Here is a 22,943-nt window from a genome sequence, read left to right on the forward strand (position 1 = left end):
TTCTTATTATAATCAATAATTGTGCTGTGTAATATTTTTGCAGAAACCGTGATACAGTTTTTCAAGATTCCGTTATGATGTCAAGGAAATGTCTTTACTGTCCTTTTTGATCAATTTAATGCACTCTTGATGAATAAAAGTATTCAAAAAAATAAAACCTTACTGACCCCAAACTTTTGAGCGGTAGTGTCAGATATTTAGGGCCAGATTTACTAAACAGGACAGATTAGCGTGAGAGTGAAAAAGCACAAATGGAAGTGGAAAGTTCTGCTCGTGATCTAATGATGACGCGAAAATTAAAGAACACAGACGTAGTCAGATAATGTCCATAATGACCAAAGCAATCTACAAAGAGCAGTGCAAATCAGCGTCTGGTTTAAGACATGCTTTTTCTGGACAGTAAATAATGGCACAAATACCAGGAAATTGACTAGTGCAAACCTTAGTAAATCACTTTGCATGATTCATTTCAATACTCTTATCCCATAAATTTTCAATCTGAAAGGGAAACTCCTAAAAATGCATATGGAATAAGGTCAGCTGGAAAAATAACCCTGTCCACACCTTTTCAGCGCTAATTGTTCACTGCGTCTCTTTAGTAAATCCTGACAGTAGTTTTTTAATGCCAAAAGAGGGTTTGCGCTGGCGCAAGCTGTTGGTAAATCTGGTCCCTAATATGAAATTTGATTGCATTACCGTTTCATTCTGCTCTTTAAAAACTGGTCATAAATTAAATTGATCACAGTTATTTTATTCTATTGACAGCTCTAGTTTTTAAACTTAATACAGCTTAATACAAAGCAAGTATTCTCGAGATACTATTGTAATAATTTGTGTTGCTTCAGTACAGTGACAATATAAAAGCCAATTGTTTAATTAGAGAAAAAAAGTATTTATAACAGTTTATTCATTTTATACATGGAAGATATATAGCCTATAGCTGCCTTTATATTTTAGAAAGTGACTCCCTCACTGGGGGATCTGAAGGTTCTTGGCATGAAAAAAACCCCTGGCCTATAGATTGAATCCTAAGTCTAAAATGGACATTAACAATCAAGGATATATAATATGCAAGGTTGATTGTAACGTTGTTTTTCATTTTTGTCTACAGCCCGACTACCAACAAACACTGGGAAGCAGAGCTTGCAACACTAAAAAGCAACAATGCCAAGCTCACAGCTGCTCTACTGGAGTCCACAGCCAACGTCAAACAATGGAAACAGCAGCTAGCAGCTTATCAGGAGGAGGCCGAAAGGCTACACAAACGGGTGAGGAGGGGAGAGTTGACCTTGTAACCCATTATCATGAACATACGACAACCTTGGGTTCAATATATCTAGTGTTGTCTTGAACTAAGCAACGTTGGTCCTGGAGAGCCACTGTCCTGCAGAGTTTAGCTCCAACCCTGATCAAACATATCTGAACAAGCTAATCAATGTCTTCAGGATCACTCAAGGTTGGAGCTAAACTCTGCAGGACAGTGGCTCTCCAGGACCTATGTTAACTAAGCTAAAACTGTTGGTAAATTTAGTGTTTCTAATGTCTATGACAAAGTTGTGAATGCGAACTCCCCTTCAGTTTAGGTCTAAACTAAATTTGTGAACTCTTTTTTTTGTTTTGTTTTGTTTTTTGGTGTACAGGTTTCTGAATTGGAAAGTCAGAGTAGTCAAACCAATGTGATCAAATCCCAGAAAACAGAGCTGAACCAAACAATAGAGGAGCTGGAGTGTACACTGAAGGCAAAAGAAGAGGTACTGTTTGTTATATTGTATATAGTCAATGATATCACTAACATCCTTCTTTCATTATCATTTTTTTTGGCTTTGCCAGATGCTTAAGCCATTTAAACTTCTTTCTTACTTGTTTTTCATAGGAAATGGTGCGATTGAAAGAAGAAATAGAAAATGCAAAGCAGCTTCAAACTCAGAAAGATGAACTCACTAAAAAATTAGAGGTAAGAACAGACATCATCCCACCTCTCTCGGAAGGTCCGGGAGTCTCCCACATATTGATAGCGGCTCCCTGACGCCCGCAATTTATATACAGTATCCCGGAAATCGAGCGAGCGAGCTAGAGAAAAAGCATGTTTCCACCTGGTATTAAGATGTGTTTTCGGTGAACTGATCGCAAGTGGTCAGCCAAGACGCATTACCGTTACACCTGGTAATATCATGCGTTTCAAATGCATCTTCTGTGACCACGGATTTTGCTCCTTTATTCGTCACACTCAAATACATCACTTTCAGCACACAAATACTATTGAATGAGCAAATAGTAGCCTATAATATAATTTGTTTTATATTATTTCTGTGCCATCTCCCGAAAATGAGTTTTTGCAGGGTGGAATGTCTGTAAGAACAGTTAAACAGTTGAAATATTACAGTATCTATAACATATATTGTTCAGTCAGTATAATTTTTTATAGAAAATTATACTCTTTTTCAGCAAGGATGCATTAAATTGATCAAAAGTGACAGTTAAGACATTTATAGTGCTGAAAAAGATTTGTGTGTGTGTGCACGATCAATATAATAAATATATATTGTTATTGCAGCAAAGGGAGGGGGGACTCTCTATTAGTGATTATGGTTTTGAAATGAAATATTCAACAATGTGTTATTGGGAACACAAACATGTGTCCATGTCTTATAGCTGTAGTGTAATGATGAATGCCCACACGGTGTGTTACAGGACACAGATTTGCGGAACAAGGAGCTTGAGGAACAGTTGGTTGATCTGGAGCAGCGTCTGGAGTCGAGTCAAGTAGATCAAGAGAACCTCCGCAAGAACCTCAAAACTCTGCTGGAGATTCTGGATGGAAAGATCTTCGAGCTGACAGAGCTAAGAGACAACCTAGCTAAGCTCATAGAGGACAGCTAGACTCCTCAACCTCTAGCCTCAAAACTTGATTTTAATGCCACTTTCCTCCTTTTATGAAATACACAGCATCCGATTCAGGCCGAGAGAGTCTGGCGTACTTTCGAGCGACGCCTCGACTGTCGGTCTCTCCTTCACTCACTTACACGGAATGATTAACCATTGGTTGCACTTGATTTTGTATTTTTGAGGTGGGTTCGTTCTCTTCAGTGCCACTGCTACCCACCAAGTTTTATTGTCAACAATACTCCTGTACTTTTATTGATGTTTCCTTGAATTCCCAATCCCAAAATCCCAAATTAGGCAGCCTGCAAAAAAACACATGGCTGCATATAGGCTCCTACTCTTTAAAGGTGCTGGTTTCGTGTGCCTGGCTGTTTGGCGTTAATGGACGTTTCTTATGCTGCTGAGGACACTACATGAATTACACTGACTGGATCTTCAGTCGTATTTTAAGACTGGATATTCAGAGCCATATGTTGTAGCCAAATGTTATTGGCTTGCCTCTTCCCCTTCATGGAAACTGCCTCAATGTTAGGTCAGTCAAAGTTTCAGGATACTCAACCGCTGACCTAAAAAGCTCTTGACATTTAGCAGACTCTGAGACGTAGATGTGGCATATGCTTTAGGCCTGTAATATACACTGAGCAATATTAGTGTGAGCGTTTGTATGCCAGATTAGTGCGAGCCACCTCAGTGCGACCGTCAGGTACTCAAACAGTGGAAAAGACGAATTTATGGCCTGCTATAGTTAAACTCCGGATTTCTCCAATGACCAGTGTAATGCTTTCGGATCGTACTGGCCTTATAATAACCCGTATCTATAAATTCTTTCAGGATTTTCTTGAAGACGAGGATCTTCCTTTGTTTGTTGACTTACCAAATGCAATTATGTACTACTCAATTCCTTACAATTTTCAATAACAATATTATTGTAATATTTAAAAAGTCCATCCTGCTGATGGGTATTATGATACATAGATCACTGTCAGTATGATTGTATTTATATGTGGGAAAGTTCTGTTTTAAATTTCCCAATGTTAATAAAGACTATTTAAAGATATCTGACTGCATTGTTCTTTAGAAACAAAGCGAGAAAATGATAGTGTGACACACCAAGGTCTTATAACATTTAGACCCGCAATCTGTGAGAGAAACAACAACTTTCTCTCACAGAGTGATTTGCATCAAGGCAGGTCCGTCATTTAAATTCACAGGGCCCAGGACAGAATTCTGGCTCTATGAGTAAGTTACAGTATGCAATAATGATTCATAGCAGACCTCCTTTGTCACAGGAACTGCGATAATATCCTGGTTTTACCCCTGCCGCCTCTGTAAAGTACACTAGTAACAACTGAGGAACAGAAAAAAAGAGGGAAAGAAAGAACCTTTAATTCAGTGGTTCCCACTTCCCAACCTTTTTGACACCAAAGACCCCCATTGTCTAAAACTACATTTTGAAGGCCCCATGACTTTTCTAGCGATTTACTGGATAAGTATTAAGATTGAGGATTGTTTTCTTCTTCCAGGTCTTAGAAATCACACTATTAAAATTATTATTTTAGATCTCCTCCCCTGGTTGAGAACCATTTCTTTAATCCTAAACTTGAACCTTTTACACAAGGTCTGAAGGTTAGCTTAACAAAAAAGCCATTTCATTCCCTTTTTAGAATGTTCACGTCTAGTAAACACGTCTAGAATATCAGTGTGCAGGTCAGTAACACGTCAGAGTGGTGCAAGACAAGTACCCTGGACAACCTTAATGCAAGTCTTCAGTTGTGGTAGAGTGACACCTTGTGGTTGGAAGCAGAACTAGAATATAATTTATGTCATTTAGAATCAGAATCAGAATGAGCTTTATTCGCCAAGTGTGCGTAAACACACAAGGAATTTGGTTTTCAGGAGCTCTGGGTACATACATACATACATACTTACATAACACAAGAGGATATAAAGAAAATTTAAATAATTAAGATTAAGAAAAAAAACGATAAAGTAAAACATCTAGGTCAGAACACTTATGTATTTAATGTGTGCGTTATGTAAAAATATGTATTCACATGCAAGGATGTGTTTATTGTTCAACACTCAGGTGGCAAAAATGCCATAAGATACTGAATTATGAATGATAAAAACAGGTAATTGTGTTCTAGGTATTTAAGGTGGAGATAGCTTGGGGGAAGGAACTGTTTTAGTTGTAGGCCTGTGGTCCAGAGGCAGTGCTGTTCTAATGATAATGGCACTAACGTATAAAGGCAAGGCAAGTTTATTTATATAGCACATTTCATACACTATGGCAATTCAAAGTGCTTTACAGAAAGGAATTAAAATAATCACAAAATAAAAGCAGGGAAAATTAAAACAGTTATAAAAGAAATTAAAAGAGATATATGATACATTTATAAAGTGTACTGGAGAAGCAGAGGAACATCGTCTTGATCATGACGACAGCTGGATCCAGGTGGGTGAAACCCTGTGGAGAAGCAGATCAGAGTAAGGACAATTTTAAAATTAAGAGGTCAGTAAACACATATATACTGTACATAGTTATTTAACCTTTAACATTTCGCAGCATGAAATAAACCCTCCATCACCAGTCACTCTTTTCTGCTTTCCAATAAGCCAGTTTGTTCCAAATGTTGTTTTGGTAAAGAAAATGTAACATTTAATGAAAAAATATTCTAGAAAAAGAAAAATCATTATATTTAGGATGGGAGCAGTAAAAATCTGAACTACTGGTAACAGCTGAGACATCAGAGAAAAAATGGTAACAATGAGGTTTAATTTGTTACCATTAGTTAACTATTAAAATGAACTAATTGAACAATAATTCGACAGCATTTATTAGTTTTAGTTCATGCTAATTTCAACATTTACTTATACATTTTTTCATGTTGTATTTGTTAACATTAGTTAATTCACTGTGAACTAACATGAACAAACAATGAAGCATTTTATTTTAATTAACTAACATCGACAAAGATTAAATGTTGTAAAAAAAATGGCTCACTCACTGTTAGTTCATGTTAATAAATTCTTAAATTAATGTTATAAAATAATGTTAACAAATGACATTATTATAGGGCCCAACAAAATGCATTGTTGGGCCCTGCATAATATGTCTTAAATGTAGGCTATACATTTAATGTCCTTGATGATGATTGTACTTTTTCCTAACAATTTTCTTCAGAAATATCACATTTTATCCATTAAGAGAATGCATACTATACAGTGCATTATGGGTATTCGCTAGCCATGGCAAATATCTTCTTTTTTTCTGTATTTTATCTCCAATGACCTATTGTCAAGGACAAGGAGTATAGGCTATTAATTGCCCGTCAACTATGTTGGGTTATGGTTTGTGATATTTTTTATCATTTTATTTCTAATAAATGTAAACATTTAAGGTTAATCTGATCAAGAAAATAACATTTGATTGGCCAGACAAAGGCCTTCTATTTAAGTTATGATGCAAAATGGGGAAATGGTCAACTGTGTTACCTGTCAACTACCTGTTACTTGCGTCAATACTGTCATTGTCAACAATGTTTTGACAGATTTTTTACATGTTAAATATCTAGATATTGCTTTTAATATTATTTCAGAGTATAATTTGTATCCACATGAACTTGCGTTTTGCACAACATTCTTAAAATTATCTTAAATATTAATCTTTGGATTATTGGTATAATATATATATATTTACCCTAGTGACTGTGCTGAGAATTTTACACAAATATCTGCAAAAATAAATAAAGAAATAAATATTGCAGTCCCTTAAAAATGTAACACTTAATCAGTGTGTGTAATGGCATACAGTTTGTCTGTAACATAGTTGACAAACTCACCAGGGAAAACATGTTTTTTTGTGTGTGTTTAATGATTAAGCTTTGTCAGCTGATACGTTACACTGATACAATATCTAACTGAAACCAATGGCTGTTTTATTTATTTAAAGCATATTGTTTTGACACCTCTTCGCTGATGTGTAATGTACACCTAAATTATATGACTCACATAATGGCTTTTGTATAAGTGTTTTGTATTGGATATGGATTTGTTCCTCTTCTAAATAGGCTATTGGGATTGGAATGCATTACTTTCCAGTAGAGCTGTTGTAGTTATTGACAATATGTCTAACCAGTTCAATTTGAGGACACTGATGAGCCCTTTGGCCCGTCCTAGCCTCAGTTTCCCTGAAGATTAAACTGCTCCAGTCTGCTTCACCTCAATCTAGATGTCTTTTAAAATCCTACTGCCAGGGAAAGTCACAGTTAGTTTCTAAGAACAAACCAGGATGGATAGACAGAAACATGTTTACAATGAACTGTTTGTAGAGTGAAACTTCATTTACATTACCATTTACTTGCAATAAATATTTGTACTTAAATCATGCAAATCATGCTATTTACGTTTTATTAAATTTACAAAATAAAATATTTGGATAATTTTAAACATACATGTTTGACAAATTGAACAATTCAGTTCATTAAAAAAGGTTGGGAAACTATGACTTACATATTCTGTCAAGCATCTAGGGGATGTACAAAGTATTTCATCCCATTTGCTTCATAGACATTTATCTCACTGGCAAGTCAATACATTTCTCAACATGATTACATCCAAAAACTTGAGTGGGAAAAGACAGACCTGAATTCTGCAGGGCAGATTATGTAAGGATGAGACATGTGAAGGTATTTATCAGAGTTATTTTTTTTTTCTTTCAGTGGCTTGATCTTGGGCTAAGGTTGTTTTTTAGTTCAAAATAAAAATAGGCTACTAAAATATGTTAAGGATAAAATGATAATAGTGACAATAAAGTGACAGTCAGCAAATCTGCACATGACAAAGAAGAGTAGGGCATTTGCTTTACTAAATAATTCAGCTGTAGACAGTATTAAAGCATCGGATAGTCTGGACTTTGTTTGAGAACAGTGTGTACTGTCATGCTTTTTTTTTACACACTTTATACACAATATTATATCCCACACTCGTCACCTTCACTCACTTACAGTAAAAGACACAATAGAGCTCTCTAGAGTTGACACAGAAGTACTACAACATGCTTTTGTTAATTCATACTTCAATAGGCCCATTGTCCTTATATGGAATCTTTTTAATACACTGGCCTCAAAATCTTAATATTTAAATATTACAGATTGGTAATCTTTGTGTAATATTTTGTATAATTGTATAACTGCAGGTGGACATTTAAAAAAAATCTTTAAACTTTATTATGTCAGAAGGGTTGATTTGTATTAAAAATAATAAATAAAGGTTTTTCATTCTTTTTGTTATATGAAGATACTTCATTTATTTTCAAAAGCCTTTTGTCTATGTTATTGGCTCACCAGACACATTGATCTAGACACAGACTTTAAATCTTAAACTATTAAAATCCCTTAAAAAGAATAAAATATCATGATTTTAAAATTGTATTTGTGTATTTTTTATTAAATGTTTTTATAATTTTTATTGTTTTATTTTATTTAAATTATAAAAATTATTACTACTATTATGAACTCAACAAAGACTGGAATACATAAACCTTTTCAGTAGGCCTATTTATTGTGTGAAAATTATTTAAATTATGTCTGTCCCACAGTTGCAGCAACATATAGCACCACAACACACATTTTAATCTGTATTTGCATTTGTAAAGTATGGGAACCAAGCAGTTTTCTCCATGATTCATTTTTTTCCTTCAAAAGTAAGCCGTGTTTAGTAAGAAAACACTGACGATCTTGAGATCTTGACTATTTAATTGTGAATTTAAAAGGATGTTGGCCATTCCAAAATATTTTTAAAACATAATTTCCTCCAAAGAATGCTATTAAACCCAATATTTGAGATAAGTGGCGAGATGAGTAGTGCACATTTCAATTTCAATTTCGAAACACTTTATTTGTCCCCAAGGGGCAATTAACGAGGCCACGTAGAGTCACTTAAACAATATAAAAACATTAAATAAATAAAACAATGTGCACGGAATACATATTAATTAGAATCTAGTGGATACCTAATAAAAATAAAAACACACACACAAGTCCATACCATATATAAAAATGAATAAATGCGTAAATATATTTATATAACTGTGTAAAAAAAAAAAAAAAAAAATTACATTTAACCCTTTATCGGGCGAGGAACCATATTTGGTAACTTAATCGCGCATTCAAACTGACTCTCCCCTGCCTGTTTGCGTTGTCGTATGAGCGTATATATTTCTTCTAGCCAATCAGCGAAGATCAGGCTACGTCACTGATAGTCACACCATGGCATCTGACCAATCAGAAGTTGCGCGTAGCATTTCAAACTTCAGTGTCGTTCTGGATATTGGAAAGTGAGGTTATGCGCTACTACCTACTCCCACATCAGCGCTAATAACTTCAAAACAAAAAATGGTAAGTTGATGAAACTCACACATTCTATGGTTGAATAGTTGTGCAACATGTTGAGATAGGTGTTGCTTGCATAGATTTCTTGAAAGTAGCGACATTTGTGGCATGAAAAATGGTGAGACCATATTTGATCATACGCCCTGTTCACGTAAGATTAGCGCAAGTGATAGGAAGACCATATTTAGACATACGCCCTATGCGTATAGAAAAGACGTACTAGGGTATTTTTTCTACAAATAATGCATTATAACCAGAGTCTATGATTATAATGTAGGACAATAGTATTTACTAGTGCATTGGATGTTATCACAGGTTTGAATAACATTATAAAGTGATCCAGTGGGAAACGTAACACATTTATAGACATTTTCAAGCCATATTAGATATTGAAATATGTGTGGTTTTGGTCAGTTTTATGACCTTTATAACAGTTTTTAATACTTATAATGATATTTTGCACTTCTTATTATATATTTACATATATTATGACAGACCAGTCCAATGTTACTCACTTATTTTTCTTATTATTTATATTTCAGTAGATCTGCACTTCACTGTTACTCAACAAATAACTCAAACTGGGCTTGATATTGACTCAAAAATGTACTCTCTGTTCTTTGCAGCTATCTACGCGAATCTTTTACGGCAAGAGGGAGACAGTTGTGCCAGCCCACCCCAGCATCAGTGATGATGAGGGCTCTGAGGAGGAAGATGATGATGAGGCAGACCCTGACTTCCTCCCACCCACCCACAACCTAGACACTCCAGGCCAGAGTGATATAGGCCCCTCTGCCAAGAGGTGTAATTTAATTTAAAATGTTCCTAATAATAATTTAAAATGTTCCTAAATAAATATTTTTATGTTTGTAACAAGTTTATGTGTTTTTATTATATTTTTATATATACACTTTTTAAGGGAAAAAAAATTACCCTAGACTGGCGAGGAACCATATATGGTAACTTCATTGCCCTTGATTTCCAACCTAAAAAAATATATTTTTTTAAAAACTCACAAATGTTTAGAAGTCTTATAATATCCTCCAATAACACTCTATGGTTGAAATTTAGAATTTCCAAGTATTTCAATGAGTGCCCTATAAAGGGTTAAAGCAACACCATGTGATTTTTCCTCAGCGGTCGCCCTACAGTTTGGAAGCAGAATTGTCCATTACTGCTGTCGTAAATAATTTAGCCTTCCGCAGCCGACTGTCGCACGCGCACGCTCGCTGTTTATCCAGCACCGGCTTTGGAATCAACAATGGCAGACATCCCAACTTGCAAGAAGTCATTTCAGGGAGGTATATCTTGGTGACTGGATTGTTGACGGGGGGGGGGGGGGGGGGGGGGGCGGCTGGGGGGGGCGGCTGGTGGCGGGTGGCTGGTGGCGGGTTGACTAGCTTTCGTGAGGCACACTCGCAAGGTCTCTCGCTCTCTCTCTCTCAGCCGTGCTCGCGCTATGTATGTTATGCGCGCAGTATGTTCTGTCTCGCATGCGCGCTCTAGATTCCGGCAGATCTGAACTAATTTGCAGGCATCAGGGAGACGCAGGAGACTCCCGGGAGACTTGGGATGCCTGCAATGGCCACAGACTATTTGAGGAAGTGGTGGGGGAAGTGACGTATGCCGTAAAGCAGTCGAATTTTGTAGTTCTTTTTGTGCACGGGTTCCTACCCGAAACCCGAAGTTACATAGTGCCAGTAAAAGCGATACAGACCACGTCAGGCTATGGCAGACGTGTCATTTACCTTATTTTAAGTCGATGTACCATCACAAGGGTCTTGGAAATATATTATGAAGGTTGAAAAACTACATAGTGTTACTTTAAAAAAAACATCAAAGTCACGGCATGGTAAACAATGACACTGGTCTGGTATTGAAATGTTCATGACAGAAAATGTTTCAGAAAAAGTTTGTCATAGGCTAAATGACGAGTTCTCAGGTGATGAAATATATAGGCTGCAATGTTGGATACTGTGGACAAATTAAACAGATTTGTGAGAGTGTAAAAGGTGTTTTAAAAGTCCCAGGGCCAAAAGCATCCAGCTGTAAAAATGTCTTTCTTTCCCACCACCCCAAAATACACGGTGTCTCTTGAAATATCTCGAACTGATATAGTTAATTAGATTCTCCAGACAAATGTAAACATTTTCAGCAAAGAAAACGACGATAGCCTACAACATTAAAAGGAGAGCTCGCCTATGTCAGTGAGCTGTGCTCTCAGTCTAATACCTAGGCGCATAGGCGCATTCCGAGCAATACAAACTTCCCGAGGGGCTGCAGTAAAGGAGGCGGTGTAGAAACAATGAGAAAGTAGCTGAAGTGGGCAAGAACTGACATTAATTTGAGACAAACACCGAACTTGGATCCGTGAACTTTAAACAAAGGAATATTATATGATTTCCATGTATTCCAGTCTCCAGAGGTCTGATTGTGAAGCTGCATGTTTCTGCTGTGGCTCTTCCCTTCTGGCTCGTGTCGTGTAGCGTCAGAACAGAAGAGATCCGCCAACATCAGGAAGTTAAAGACTAATCAGCGAACTACCCGTTAATTCACCAATGTTAAGGTAAGGGGGATACATTCATTTTATGTTTGTCTTTCGGATTGCATGTTATTGTTCTCAATTAAATTGTGTCGCATCTTGGTTTTGACATCGTCGAAAATCACGCCGAACAAAAGAGATCATTTACTGTTAGCTGTAGTGGTGGGATGATACAACTTTACTAAAGCATTCAGAGAAACAGAACAAGCGAAGAGAGATGTGAGCGAGGGGAATTTACTGCCTCTCATAGTCTCTTAAATATCAATACAAATGCTTTCTGAATTTGTGCTTATATGCAAACTTTGGTAAACCGTGTATTCAAAATGTTTGGAAGATCTTTTTGACAATAACACGAGACGCCGGTAAACTTTTTAAGATTTCAGGGTTAAATTAAGTTATTATCAAGGTTGGCTTGATCGGCTTCTAACCAAACAGTAGGCTGCAATAAAACAAATATGGTTTTCTGAACATGACACTTTAGTAATACCATGTTTTGCCATAGAAACATAATGATTTGGGGATAAATATTTAACTAACCAAAAAGGAGCCATGGGATTATTGTGGTTTTTGGGTATGGTAACATGACAACACCATTATGTTTTATCGATATGTACCATAATATTATTTTGTTGATGTACTATACCAATGATAGGCTACCACCGTGTGATTCACTGTATTATGGGAGTTCTACAGTAAAAGTGAGAGAATCTGTCAACGAAAACACCATATTGATAGTAGAATAACCAGTAACTAATTACATATATAAGATAGGTTGAATAGGATGAAGATTTTTGAGGATGAATACAGTGAAGGATTCTTGTCAGCTTTCAAACTATTTTGAAGGCAGCATTTGGTCAAATAACCATTTGAAACTCCATTGAGCCATTGAAAGTCTGTCACCGTTTCTAGGGACTTGGTTCCATCTTCATTCAGAGGAAGAGAACCTCTTCATCCCTTTTCAGGACCATGTTAATTCCCCAGCAGGGAGAGCCTTTTGTGTCCACATCTCACAGCAACAGGCTCTGACATTCTTCAGGCCCCTTAAGAATCCATGGCACTTTCCTATTTGGTTTGCTGTCTCCTTTTTTGGGGAAATCATGTGGTGTGATTAAATTAAGCGTGAGCTCATTCTTTGTGTTTCTTAGATCTGAAACATTCTGGCCATTCAGGTAAACGGTTGAGCAGCTCACAATGCAGCTTGATAATCAAGCAATCATTCTTGAGGACTGAATAGACAAGTGTATTGCAACAAAAAAAGCTGTATACAGAAGACTGTATGTGTACATATTTGGAGATTTCCTGGGACAACAAGCTTGACATGGTGTTGTGATTGCCTACCATTTCAATTTTAACTGATAAAACAGTGCTTGATGCGACTCTAATAACCATTCATTTATTAAATTCATATATCACCTTCACAGAACTGTCATTGAAGGCTTTAAGGAAACTCTTACCTGTCATCATGTACTTAGCCTCAGTTTACTTAAACTAGGGATTTTTTTAAGTCTGAAATGTCATGCCTTTCTTGTGTTTAGATTAGGATTTCTTTGAGAAGTAGAGTTTGTTGTTTCACATTCTTTATTTTACCATCTTACATGCCTGTACAAACAGGCATTTGCTACTTACACAATCTTGTGGTATCACAGTAAGGACCTGTCATAACACAGACTAGGTGAAAGTTTCATATAGCTTGCAGCAATGTCCTGTGATAGGCAATGTGAAATGACTCAAACACTTAATGAATTGGTGGCTAATTCATATGTAAATATACGATCTCATTTAATAAAAAAAAGTGCGTTTTTTTAAGAGAAAGTAGAAGAATGAAGGTTCACCCCTTACCAAAATTGACACTTCTCTTTTTTTTTTATGGATTATTGCTGTATTTATTATAAATTATTTAGCCGTGTACATCTTTATACTTGATTAAATTTCCCCTCCCTCTTATAACAACATCTCTTTTCTTCTCTGATGACGTGTTTATTGGTGTGAGGGCGAGACAACCCAGTGAGCGGGACAACCGGGGCAACTCACATGAGATTACAACAATAGCAAACCATGTTTATCCAATCAATTCCTGATAGGGCTGAGCAAAATGGCAACAAAAAAAAAAAACTTTCATATCACTCAATATCAATATTATCACGATAAATGTTAAATCTTTATTTCTTTTAAGTTTAAGGGCAGATGTTTGCTCCTTATTGAATGTTGTAGAAGCCAGACTGTTAATTGTGGTTTTCTTGTCAAAACACGATGAACACTTGCCAAACATGTGAACAATTGATATTACATATTTTTGTCTTTTGACAATAGCAGTAGCTTAATTTGGGATGCAGATGTAAATTTATGTTCATAAAAAGCAAAAAACAGTAAACATCTGTTAAAATTGTAACCATGTTTATTGGTTAAAATTCTAATATTCTGACTTTTTGAGACATTTTCTCTGGCTTTATAGTTTAAATCACGAGGCATTTGATTTGTGGTTTGAATGGGACAACTCAACTGAACCCAAGCGCTTTTCACTGGATCTCTGTGTGGTGTTTAGTGGTCACATGACTCATTCGCTCTAAGCTCGCGCAACAGATATGGCAGGGCTTATTAGTTTGGCCAATTGTATTGGGACCAGTGTGACGGTCTGCAACAGGCATACACAACATATTTGCATTGTGCATAACCATTGCATCGAACATTTATCAAATTTGTATTATCATTTTGTCAAGGAACATTATATCGCAATAATTATTTATCATTTTATAATCCAGCCCTAATTCCCGATGGATAAAATCGAGTCCTGCCCTACATTTTTAATTATTCAAGAAGCTGTTTACTCGAATATACATCACAATAAGGAAGAATCTTCCATTTAGGGGTGGGCGATCTTCCCAAAATTTCATATCACAATCTTATAACAAACAATCACGATCCACGATCTGAATCGCGATCTTCCCAATTTTGGGATGTACTATCAAGAATATCCAACAAGCAGCAAGCCTATGCTCTTATCTGTTTGCACAATTTAAAACACAGTATTGCATTAAACAATCAGTTGTCAAATAAACTCTGAGTAAAACTTTAAAACACTGCATAGATATATTCACTGTATGAATTAAATACATTGATTCTTATTAAAACTACTAAGTTATTCAGTCAAGAGCAGTGAGTGATTATGTCTTTGTCTTTTGTTTAACATTAATGACACAGACATCAGCAGGTATTTGCATTGTAGGCTTTAAGACCGAATGCATGGATCTAATATAATGACACACATCTGATTTCTTTCCCCAACTATTTATTCACTTAAGGCATAACTGAATGTCTTTATGTAAATACTCGCCAAGATGGACATTTTACATATTTTTGTGTATATCTGACCATTTAGGTGCGCGCCTGAAACCCCAAGTATACTTTGCTCGTCCGTGTTCAGCTCCATCTCACAACGCGCACACAGAAAGTGCGTGGGGATCAGTCTCTTTCGCAGTTTAATGTGCTTTTAATAACTCAAAAAATAAAGCATGTCCCGCTGTAGACTGCATTTGGACGTTAAAGCTCCAGTCCGTAACTTTTTTAAGTTAAAAATAATCCAAAATAATTATATTAAAAAAAACTTATTCTGCCAGTGGTCAAAACTATCTGCTTGCCATAGCTAGATTCAAAACGGTTAGCTTGTAATAATGATTTTAATTCCAGTGGTACTGGTGGGTTTCCGCGGGAAATTCGAGCATGTCTTTGCGTCATGACGTCACACCCGTACACATAAAGAAGGAGTTTCGGCTCCTTCGGCTATACTGCGCGTGACGAGATGTTTAGATGTATAGGCTTTTCTCGCAGCACTTTACATGATTAAACTTATGGCATCCAGGAAGATCCAAACAACAATCATCAGTGTCAACTGGAGATTCAGCAGTTATAAAACCCAAAAGACTTCGTACTTCGGATTTAAGGTGGCTCGAGAAAGAGAAAGAAACCGTCTCATGCGAACACAAGGATTTAAACATCGGCGGGGCTTTTGAAAGGTGCGTGAACTCCGTGTTTTGAAGGGGTTCAAAACGGAAGAAGAGACGGCTTTTTTCTGCTGAACAAGTAAGACATTTCAATAGTTCAATCGTGTAACAGTACGTTTTCTTAATTCACACAGTTATGGAGTTTCCTTTGTTGTGCCTTTCTCGTTTTGCTATTATGGAGAATATGAATTCTGAACTACACAGGTAACCATAAAACACATTAAATTTAACATTAGTCACGCAATGCTGATGTTGTTAACATGAATTTGAGAACAAAGTAGGCTATAATTTGCACGGTTGCTGTAAATCGCGTTGATTAAATCTAACGAAGCTTATCATGTCGAATGCTTTTTCCCCCTTAGTTGGTCAGAACAAAAATGGATGTTACTTGTTCAGAAGACATTTTCTTATGAAAATTCTTATGTTGGTCAAACTTTCAAAAAGTGAATCTGTGATTCTGTATGACAGTAGGCTATCCACACAGCGCGGTGACTGACAGCAGCACTCGCCTCAAAGCACTGTGTTCATCCGCGCTGTTTCATGCCGATTTACAACCCACGTAAAGATAATAATTCCGCGAATCACTGCAGTTACAGATTTCGAACATAGAGATGGCGACAAAGAGGAAAAGTTGCGGACTGGAGCTTTAAGTTTAGGCTTTTAAAGGGATAATTCGGCCAAAAATGATATTTAACCCATGCATTACTCACCCTCAAGCCGTTCGAGATGCATATGTCAATCTTGTTTCAGACGAACACATTTTCAGTTATTTTAGAAAATGTCTTAGACCCTTCAGTGGATATAATGTGAAGCAATGGGGTCCACCTCCTTCAAGTCCCAAAATGTGCATACATCCTTCACAAAAGTAATCCATCCGGCTCCAGGAGGATAAATGAAGGCCTTCTGAGGGTAATCCGTGCGGTTTTGTCGTAAAAATATACATATTTAAAACTTTATAAATGAAAACATCTGACTTCCGGCAACAAGATTGACATATGCATCTCGAACGGCTTGAGGGTGAGTAATGCATGGGTTAAATATCATTTTTGGCCGAACTATCCCTTTAAGGAGTGGCAGAAGAACACTGCTTTATAGGGGATGAACGGCATGCGGCCCAATGATCATTGTATCTTGATTATCACGTTTTCATAATCATTGGAAGCCAAAATCAAAACCAAAACTTAAATTTGATTCATCGCACATCCCTACTGCTGTTGAATTGTTTTTCTAATGCATCACCACGCATGAAAGACACATGATACAATTTGGCCAGTCAGCAGCACAGTCATCTAGTAGGCAGTCATTGCTGTATTTTAACATTATTACGAGGACATAACGATCATGGTCTCTACTATTCGCTTAGAAGAAGATCATGGACGTCTTCAAGATTGATCATGATATAGGATCGTCAGATCGCCCTCCCCTACTTCCATTTCACGCCGACTTCATGCAGCGTTTCTCAGAAATTGCTTACTGCATCTTTAAATACTGTGTTGTTTAGGGCTCCAACATGTCTTCCACCTCAGTTTCAGTCCTCACAGTTTCACTCCTAAACTTCTCCCTTGCAGTAGGGTGAATTCAATTTTTTTTTTTCACTTTAAACAATTCATGAAAAACAAAAAAAACACACCCAGGATGTTGGGTCGAAAATTTTACCCAACCCAGCGCTGGGTTGCCAAAATGGCCCAATTTATAGTTTTTAATAATTTTTTAGAGTGTGCGGTGTGCAAGATTTTACAGAGAGAGCTTTATGTATTCAAAACCCAGAACAGAATCAAATTTCCTTGTTTCTGGTCCAGAGGTCAGTGTGCTGATTCAGAGCTCTTGTGCAATCTAGATTTATGGTCTTGATTATAACTTTCTAAACAAATGTTCCTTTTTTTTCCTCTTCATAGATTTGTTCATTCTGTGTCAGTACATGGACACTTTCCAGATGGTTCAAGATCTCAGAAGTTGCAGTTTGAAGAGATATGGGGCTGATTTAGTTGTGATGATAACACCAATGGCCCTTCACTGACGTGCTTGCTTGACCTAAAACAGAGAAGAAAGCGTTTCCTCTCAAGTGCCGGCATCAAGGTTCTGCAGAATGTGTCACGTCATAGTCACATGCCGCTCTATGTTATGGACCTTGATGAGCATTGTGGTGGCATTTGCCGAGCTGGTGGCATTTATGAGCGCTGAATGGCTCGTGGGAAATCCAGATGGTTCTGAATTCAACTTCACCATCACCGCTTCCCAACGCAGCGACCAGCGCACCCTGGGTATTTATAACCGCTGCATCAAGATGGCACAGCAGAAGGTGGTCCAGTGTGGGCCCTACGCCACAGACTTTATGGAAATAGCCAGTGGCTTCTGGCAGGCAACTGTTATATTTCTAGTCATCGGAATCTTTCTCCTGTCTGTTGTGGGCATCCTTTCGGTTTTCAGCATGTGCTTCCAGAGTATCTTGAAGAAGAGCATATTCAACGTGTGTGGTCTGCTTCAAGGAATAGCAGGTAAGATGGGAAAGTATATCGAAGCACTGCTTTCTTAGATTCTTGGCAGTCGTTTATGGTGGCCATCTTAAGCTTAAAACCACAATCAATTAAACAGAAAATTAGGGAGTGTGTTTAAGTGAGACACTCAAGTTACCCCACAGAATGCTCTGAACTCACAGATTCAAGGGTTTGACATTCCTCTGGTGACCTCAAAGACCATGCTATCTAATTATGAGCTTCAGGACTCTCATCATCCTATTACAGAAAAGACAGTCTAAATATTACGGCATTGGAAATGTTACTTCAGTGTCTCCAATGTTTATAAAACCTTGTTAAGCTTGTCCTATTTCTGATTTAAAACAGAACTTGATCTCCAGCAAACAGAGGCACAATGTTTGAAAATCTCAAACATTTTAAACATAAGTGTGTCTTTCTTACTTACAACCAAATAAATGTATTAAAGGGGTCATATAATGCCATTTTTGTACAAGCTAATATGATTCTTTAGGGTCTAAATTAAAAGTTTGTAATATACTTTAATTAAAAATTCTCATTAGTATTGTAAGAAAACACTTATTTTACCTGGTCAAAAACAACTCTGTTTTCAGCACGCCGTTTCAGTGCATATGACTTTAAATGATAATGAGCTTTGCTCACCCCGCCCCTCTGTTCTGTGCCTACACCATTTGTAACACAATAACACAATAACCATAACGCGTTGTTCAGTATAAACGTGGGATTATGAATTATATTGAGAACGTCATACATAGAAAACATGCTGTAATGTACCCTGAGTGTAAACCTTAGACGCATTCATTGTGAAGCGTGCAGCTAGCGATTTGCAAAGATTAATATATTAATATAAAGTTTAATAAAACGTTACACTCACTTCCGTTCTTCTGGAGATTCAGCAGGAACACAAATATCTGGTACCGATCCTTTTTTCATGAGCAGCTTCTTAGCAAATCCAGCTTTATACTGATCCTCGTTTATAAAGCAGTCTGGTGAGAAATGATTCGCGCAAACATGAAAGCATTGACGTTGCTCGTGGGGAAAATTCCCTTCGAAAACAAACTCAGCCACTGCGTCTTCAGCGGTTCAGATTTAGGAACATTAAAATGACTGCTGTGTTCGTTATTACACCCAAGAACAGAACACCACAATCGCTTAGACGCCATTCTGCTCATAGACAGTGCTCCAGCATATCAACAATGACCGCGCCTGTCCGCGCAGACTATGATTGACAGCTCCCTCACGAGCGAGGGCGGGTCTGTGTTGAAACACTCCTGTCAATCAACAATCGTGGGAGGGGCTTCTGACCATGTGAAGTCACACGGCCGAACGGCTTGATTTGAGGCAGGGGAAAACATATAAGGAGATTAAAACAAAACCACTGGATGGATTTTTATCATTATATGATGGTTGTGTACAGGCACTGCCAACACACATTTCAGTACAATCAACTTGTAAAAGTGCATGTACCATTATATGACCCCTTTAAAAGTCTAAGTAAGACTTTCATTAATCTTCAGAAAACATGCATAAAAGGGGGGGTGGCGACAGTGAAGGACGAGAGAGGACCAGGCCTGGCCTGTTTTACATTATGTTTTGTTTATGTGTGCGGCAGTCTATTTATTTTATAATTAAAGTATGGTCTTGTATGTTCGCCAGTTCCCGCCTCCTTCTTCCCTAATCAACATACATTGTTACAATTAGTTGATACGATCTCTTTAAACTTTTTGAAGCGTCAAAGTGGTAGTTGCGTAGCTGTCTATGAAGGAACAGAAAGCTCTCAGATTTCATCAAAAAGATCTTTATTTGTGTTCCGAAGATGAGCGAAAATCTTACGCGTTTGGAACGACATGAGTGTGAGTAGTTTGCTTCTGTATTTTGATGTAATTGATTATCAAAACAGAAAACGTAGGGTGGGGAACTTGATTCTTTCCTTTGGCTGTTTATCGGATTTTGAGATGTGGGATTTGCTTGCTAAAATGAATCCGCTCTTAGAGCAAGTTGTGGATGAATGAGTTGTCACTAGAGAGAAGTCTGATGACATTCTGATTAAAAAATATGAGGTAAATAAAATAAAAATGACACATGCATGAATGAATCGTTCATAATCTATTGCATGGATTTAGAAAAGATAAAATTATTAAATAATTTTAATTTCATGCCGGCTTGAATGCTTTGTGAATACAGCCCTAGGAATCCAACCTCCTTTTGTTACCATTTCTCGAACCAGCTCAAAGGAACAGAGCTGTAATGTTGACTGTGGCAGGGCACTCTGAGTCACAATACCAACAGATCAGTCTTGATAATGTACCTTACTTGCAGTCATGTCTGGAAGCACTAGAACAATAGAGTATTGCGGTACAATACAAATATTGTGGTTCATTTTATAGAAGACCAAGACCAACAACAGGCACAAGCAAATTACATAGCTCTTGTATAATTTAATTGAAAGATTTACGACACGGTGATTGAGTAATTTGTGAGTAGTGAGTGCGTGACTTCAGCGTGACTTCAGAGACAGGATCTCACTTGCCTATTTAGAGTAAAAACACGGAATAAAATAGAGGGATCACAGTGACTGGCTCTGTTTGGTATGAAGATTAGATCAGCAAGAGTTCTTGCCTTGACTTTTAAACAGTACTTACTAAATCACAGAGTTTAAGGCAAATATCTATTTAAAGCATAATCACATAGCTCATTAGAGGCACAAAATGACACTGAATTTAAATCGTGACTCGTGGCTCACCCTTAGTTATTACAGGGAAAACGTTCATGTTGTAAAGATATTTCTTCTGATGATGTTATCACACAGTTCAAAAGGGCTACAGGGTTGTTGTCAGGACAAACAAGGCTAAATCTCCGTTTCTAGTTTTAGATGAGCATGTCTCTGAGGAAAGAGCAACTTTAAAGAGAAAAATGAGGGTAGCATTCAGTTTCCAATCCATATATATATATATATATATATATATATATATATGTGTGTGTGTGTGTGTGTGTGTGTGTGTGTGTGTGTGTGTGTCGGTTTCGGTATGTGCTATGTTTAGGGGGAAAAAGGACTAATGTTAAATAAAAATAAGAACAAATAATCAAAAACTACACTTTCAGGTAGGTCTAACAGCATTTTACAGGTACAGAAATTGAATAAAGTAATAAAATGTAATCAAATCACATATTTGTTGAAATAATAAAATGATATATAATTCAAGCAAGTGATCTATGAACTCTGTAACCCTCTTTACTATGAACTATAACCCTCTTTAAAAATTTGGCAAATATTAGTGCTACATTAGATCAATGCATGCCTCATATGCGTTTAATTGAAAGCAAACATTTAAAAGTGTAATAAATTACACATGCCGTTGTGTATTTTGGTCACATGGTCTGAAAGAAGACTACCCAACCCAAAACCTAAAAGGTTTCTCCACATGTCTTGCCTTAATCATCATTCAAATTCTATGAGAATTGAGAAGTCCACACACACCATAGATTTAACAATAATGACTGATTAATGATATTGAAATAACTTTCAGAATAATTTTTTATGAAAGATAAAAACATTGCGAGTCAGAATCCAGCTCGAGCATTTAAGGTGGCAGACAACATAACTGCATACACACACTTACAGAACGTTATAGTTATCATTATACTGTATATATAATACATTATATATATATATATATATATATATATATATATATATACATTACATTACAGTTATCAATTTTGATGCGAGCGGACTATTGAAATGAATGATTAAATCTATCCTTCTTTAAAATGTGACAACATCCTAGTATTGTAGTGTTGAGAACATCACTCCTATTTTCTTTGGAAAATGTAAAAGTGTAGGTTTTCATGCCATTATTAGACATTCATGTACTGGATGTGTTTCTATTTGTTTGTTTGAAGTGGTTGTCTTTGTAATTACAGCATTCCCGTTCTCCTCTTTGCAGGACTATTCCTCATTCTAGGTCTGATGCTCTATCCTGCAGGCTGGGGCTCTAAGAAGGTGGTTGACTACTGTGGCCAGGATGCGTCGCCATACAAAGTGGGCTTGTGTTCTCTGGGCTGGGCCTTCTACACAGCCATAGGAGGCACCGTTCTCACTTTTCTCTGTGCCATGTTTTCAGCCCAGGCTGAGATCGCCACCTCCAACGACAAGGTGCAGGATGAGATTGAAGAGGGACGGAGTCTCATTTGTGTGCTGTGAGCCCAAACCACTCAAATGAAAGAGAAACATTTGTTTTCCATGTTTACGGCTTGAAATGACTGTTGCATAAATGGGAATGTAGTTCAGACCTTCTGTCGGTCTGCTGAACAAAGACTTTACAAATGTATTTGCTTTTGCTTTCTTACTCTTATCTCATCCTATCGCTGTATCGCCATTGCAAAATATACAAATCTACGCTAATTATTCCTAACTAAACTAAAACTTTTTAAACTAACAAATGCCTTTTTTAACATTGTGTTTATAAGCAAATGCATTTTATCAGTATTTTGATTGTTACTCAATTTTACATGGGATTTTTTTTTTTTTATAATGGATGGAACAATGCTGTAAGCAATTTTGTTTATGGAATGATATACTGAAAATAAGTGTAGTCTGAAAGATATCTGAAATAACTGCCCTGTATCTGTGATC

The 22,943-nt window shown here is 36.9% G+C and overlaps 2 protein-coding genes across 4 annotated transcripts in view; both read left to right on the forward strand.

Annotated features, from left to right (window-relative positions):
- The window catches only part of homer1b (homer scaffold protein 1b), a 32,856-nt gene extending 29,658 nt beyond the window's left edge, over positions 1–3,198 (forward strand). For all 3 annotated transcript variants that reach the window (XM_056237682.1, XM_056237690.1, XM_056237673.1), the window contains 4 exons: positions 1,112–1,268; positions 1,641–1,751; positions 1,874–1,954; positions 2,692–3,198. In XM_056237682.1, the coding sequence (XP_056093657.1) occupies positions 1,112–1,268; positions 1,641–1,751; positions 1,874–1,954; positions 2,692–2,880 (538 nt within the window). In that variant the 3' untranslated portion in view covers positions 2,881–3,198. The remainder of the gene's footprint in view (positions 1–1,111; positions 1,269–1,640; positions 1,752–1,873; positions 1,955–2,691) is intronic.
- An 8,323-nt stretch (positions 3,199–11,521) lies between these two features.
- lhfpl2b (LHFPL tetraspan subfamily member 2b) lies at positions 11,522–22,698 on the forward strand. The gene is made up of 3 exons (XM_056237701.1): positions 11,522–11,841; positions 17,711–18,310; positions 22,255–22,698. The coding sequence occupies exons 2-3, from the start codon at positions 17,902–17,904 to the stop codon at positions 22,509–22,511; spliced, it is 666 nt and encodes a 221-aa protein (XP_056093676.1). The 5' UTR covers positions 11,522–11,841; positions 17,711–17,901; the 3' UTR covers positions 22,512–22,698.
- Positions 22,699–22,943: the final 245 nt, after the last annotated feature.

The sequence above is a fragment of the Rhinichthys klamathensis genome, unplaced genomic scaffold (genome assembly GCF_029890125.1).
Source record: "Rhinichthys klamathensis goyatoka isolate OS25496 unplaced genomic scaffold, OSU_Roscu_1.1 h1tg000019l_1, whole genome shotgun sequence".
Lineage (NCBI taxonomy): Eukaryota > Metazoa > Chordata > Actinopteri > Cypriniformes > Leuciscidae > Rhinichthys > Rhinichthys klamathensis.

Bases quoted from the DNA above. Each gene is read 5' to 3' on its own strand.
- lhfpl2b (XM_056237701.1), top strand. From the start codon at position 17,902: ATGTGTCACGTCATAGTCACATGCCGCTCTATGTTATGGACCTTGATG. The intron at 18,311-22,254 runs GTAAGATGGGAA...TCCTCTTTGCAG, and splicing joins TCTGCTTCAAGGAATAGCAG to GACTATTCCTCATTCTAGGT.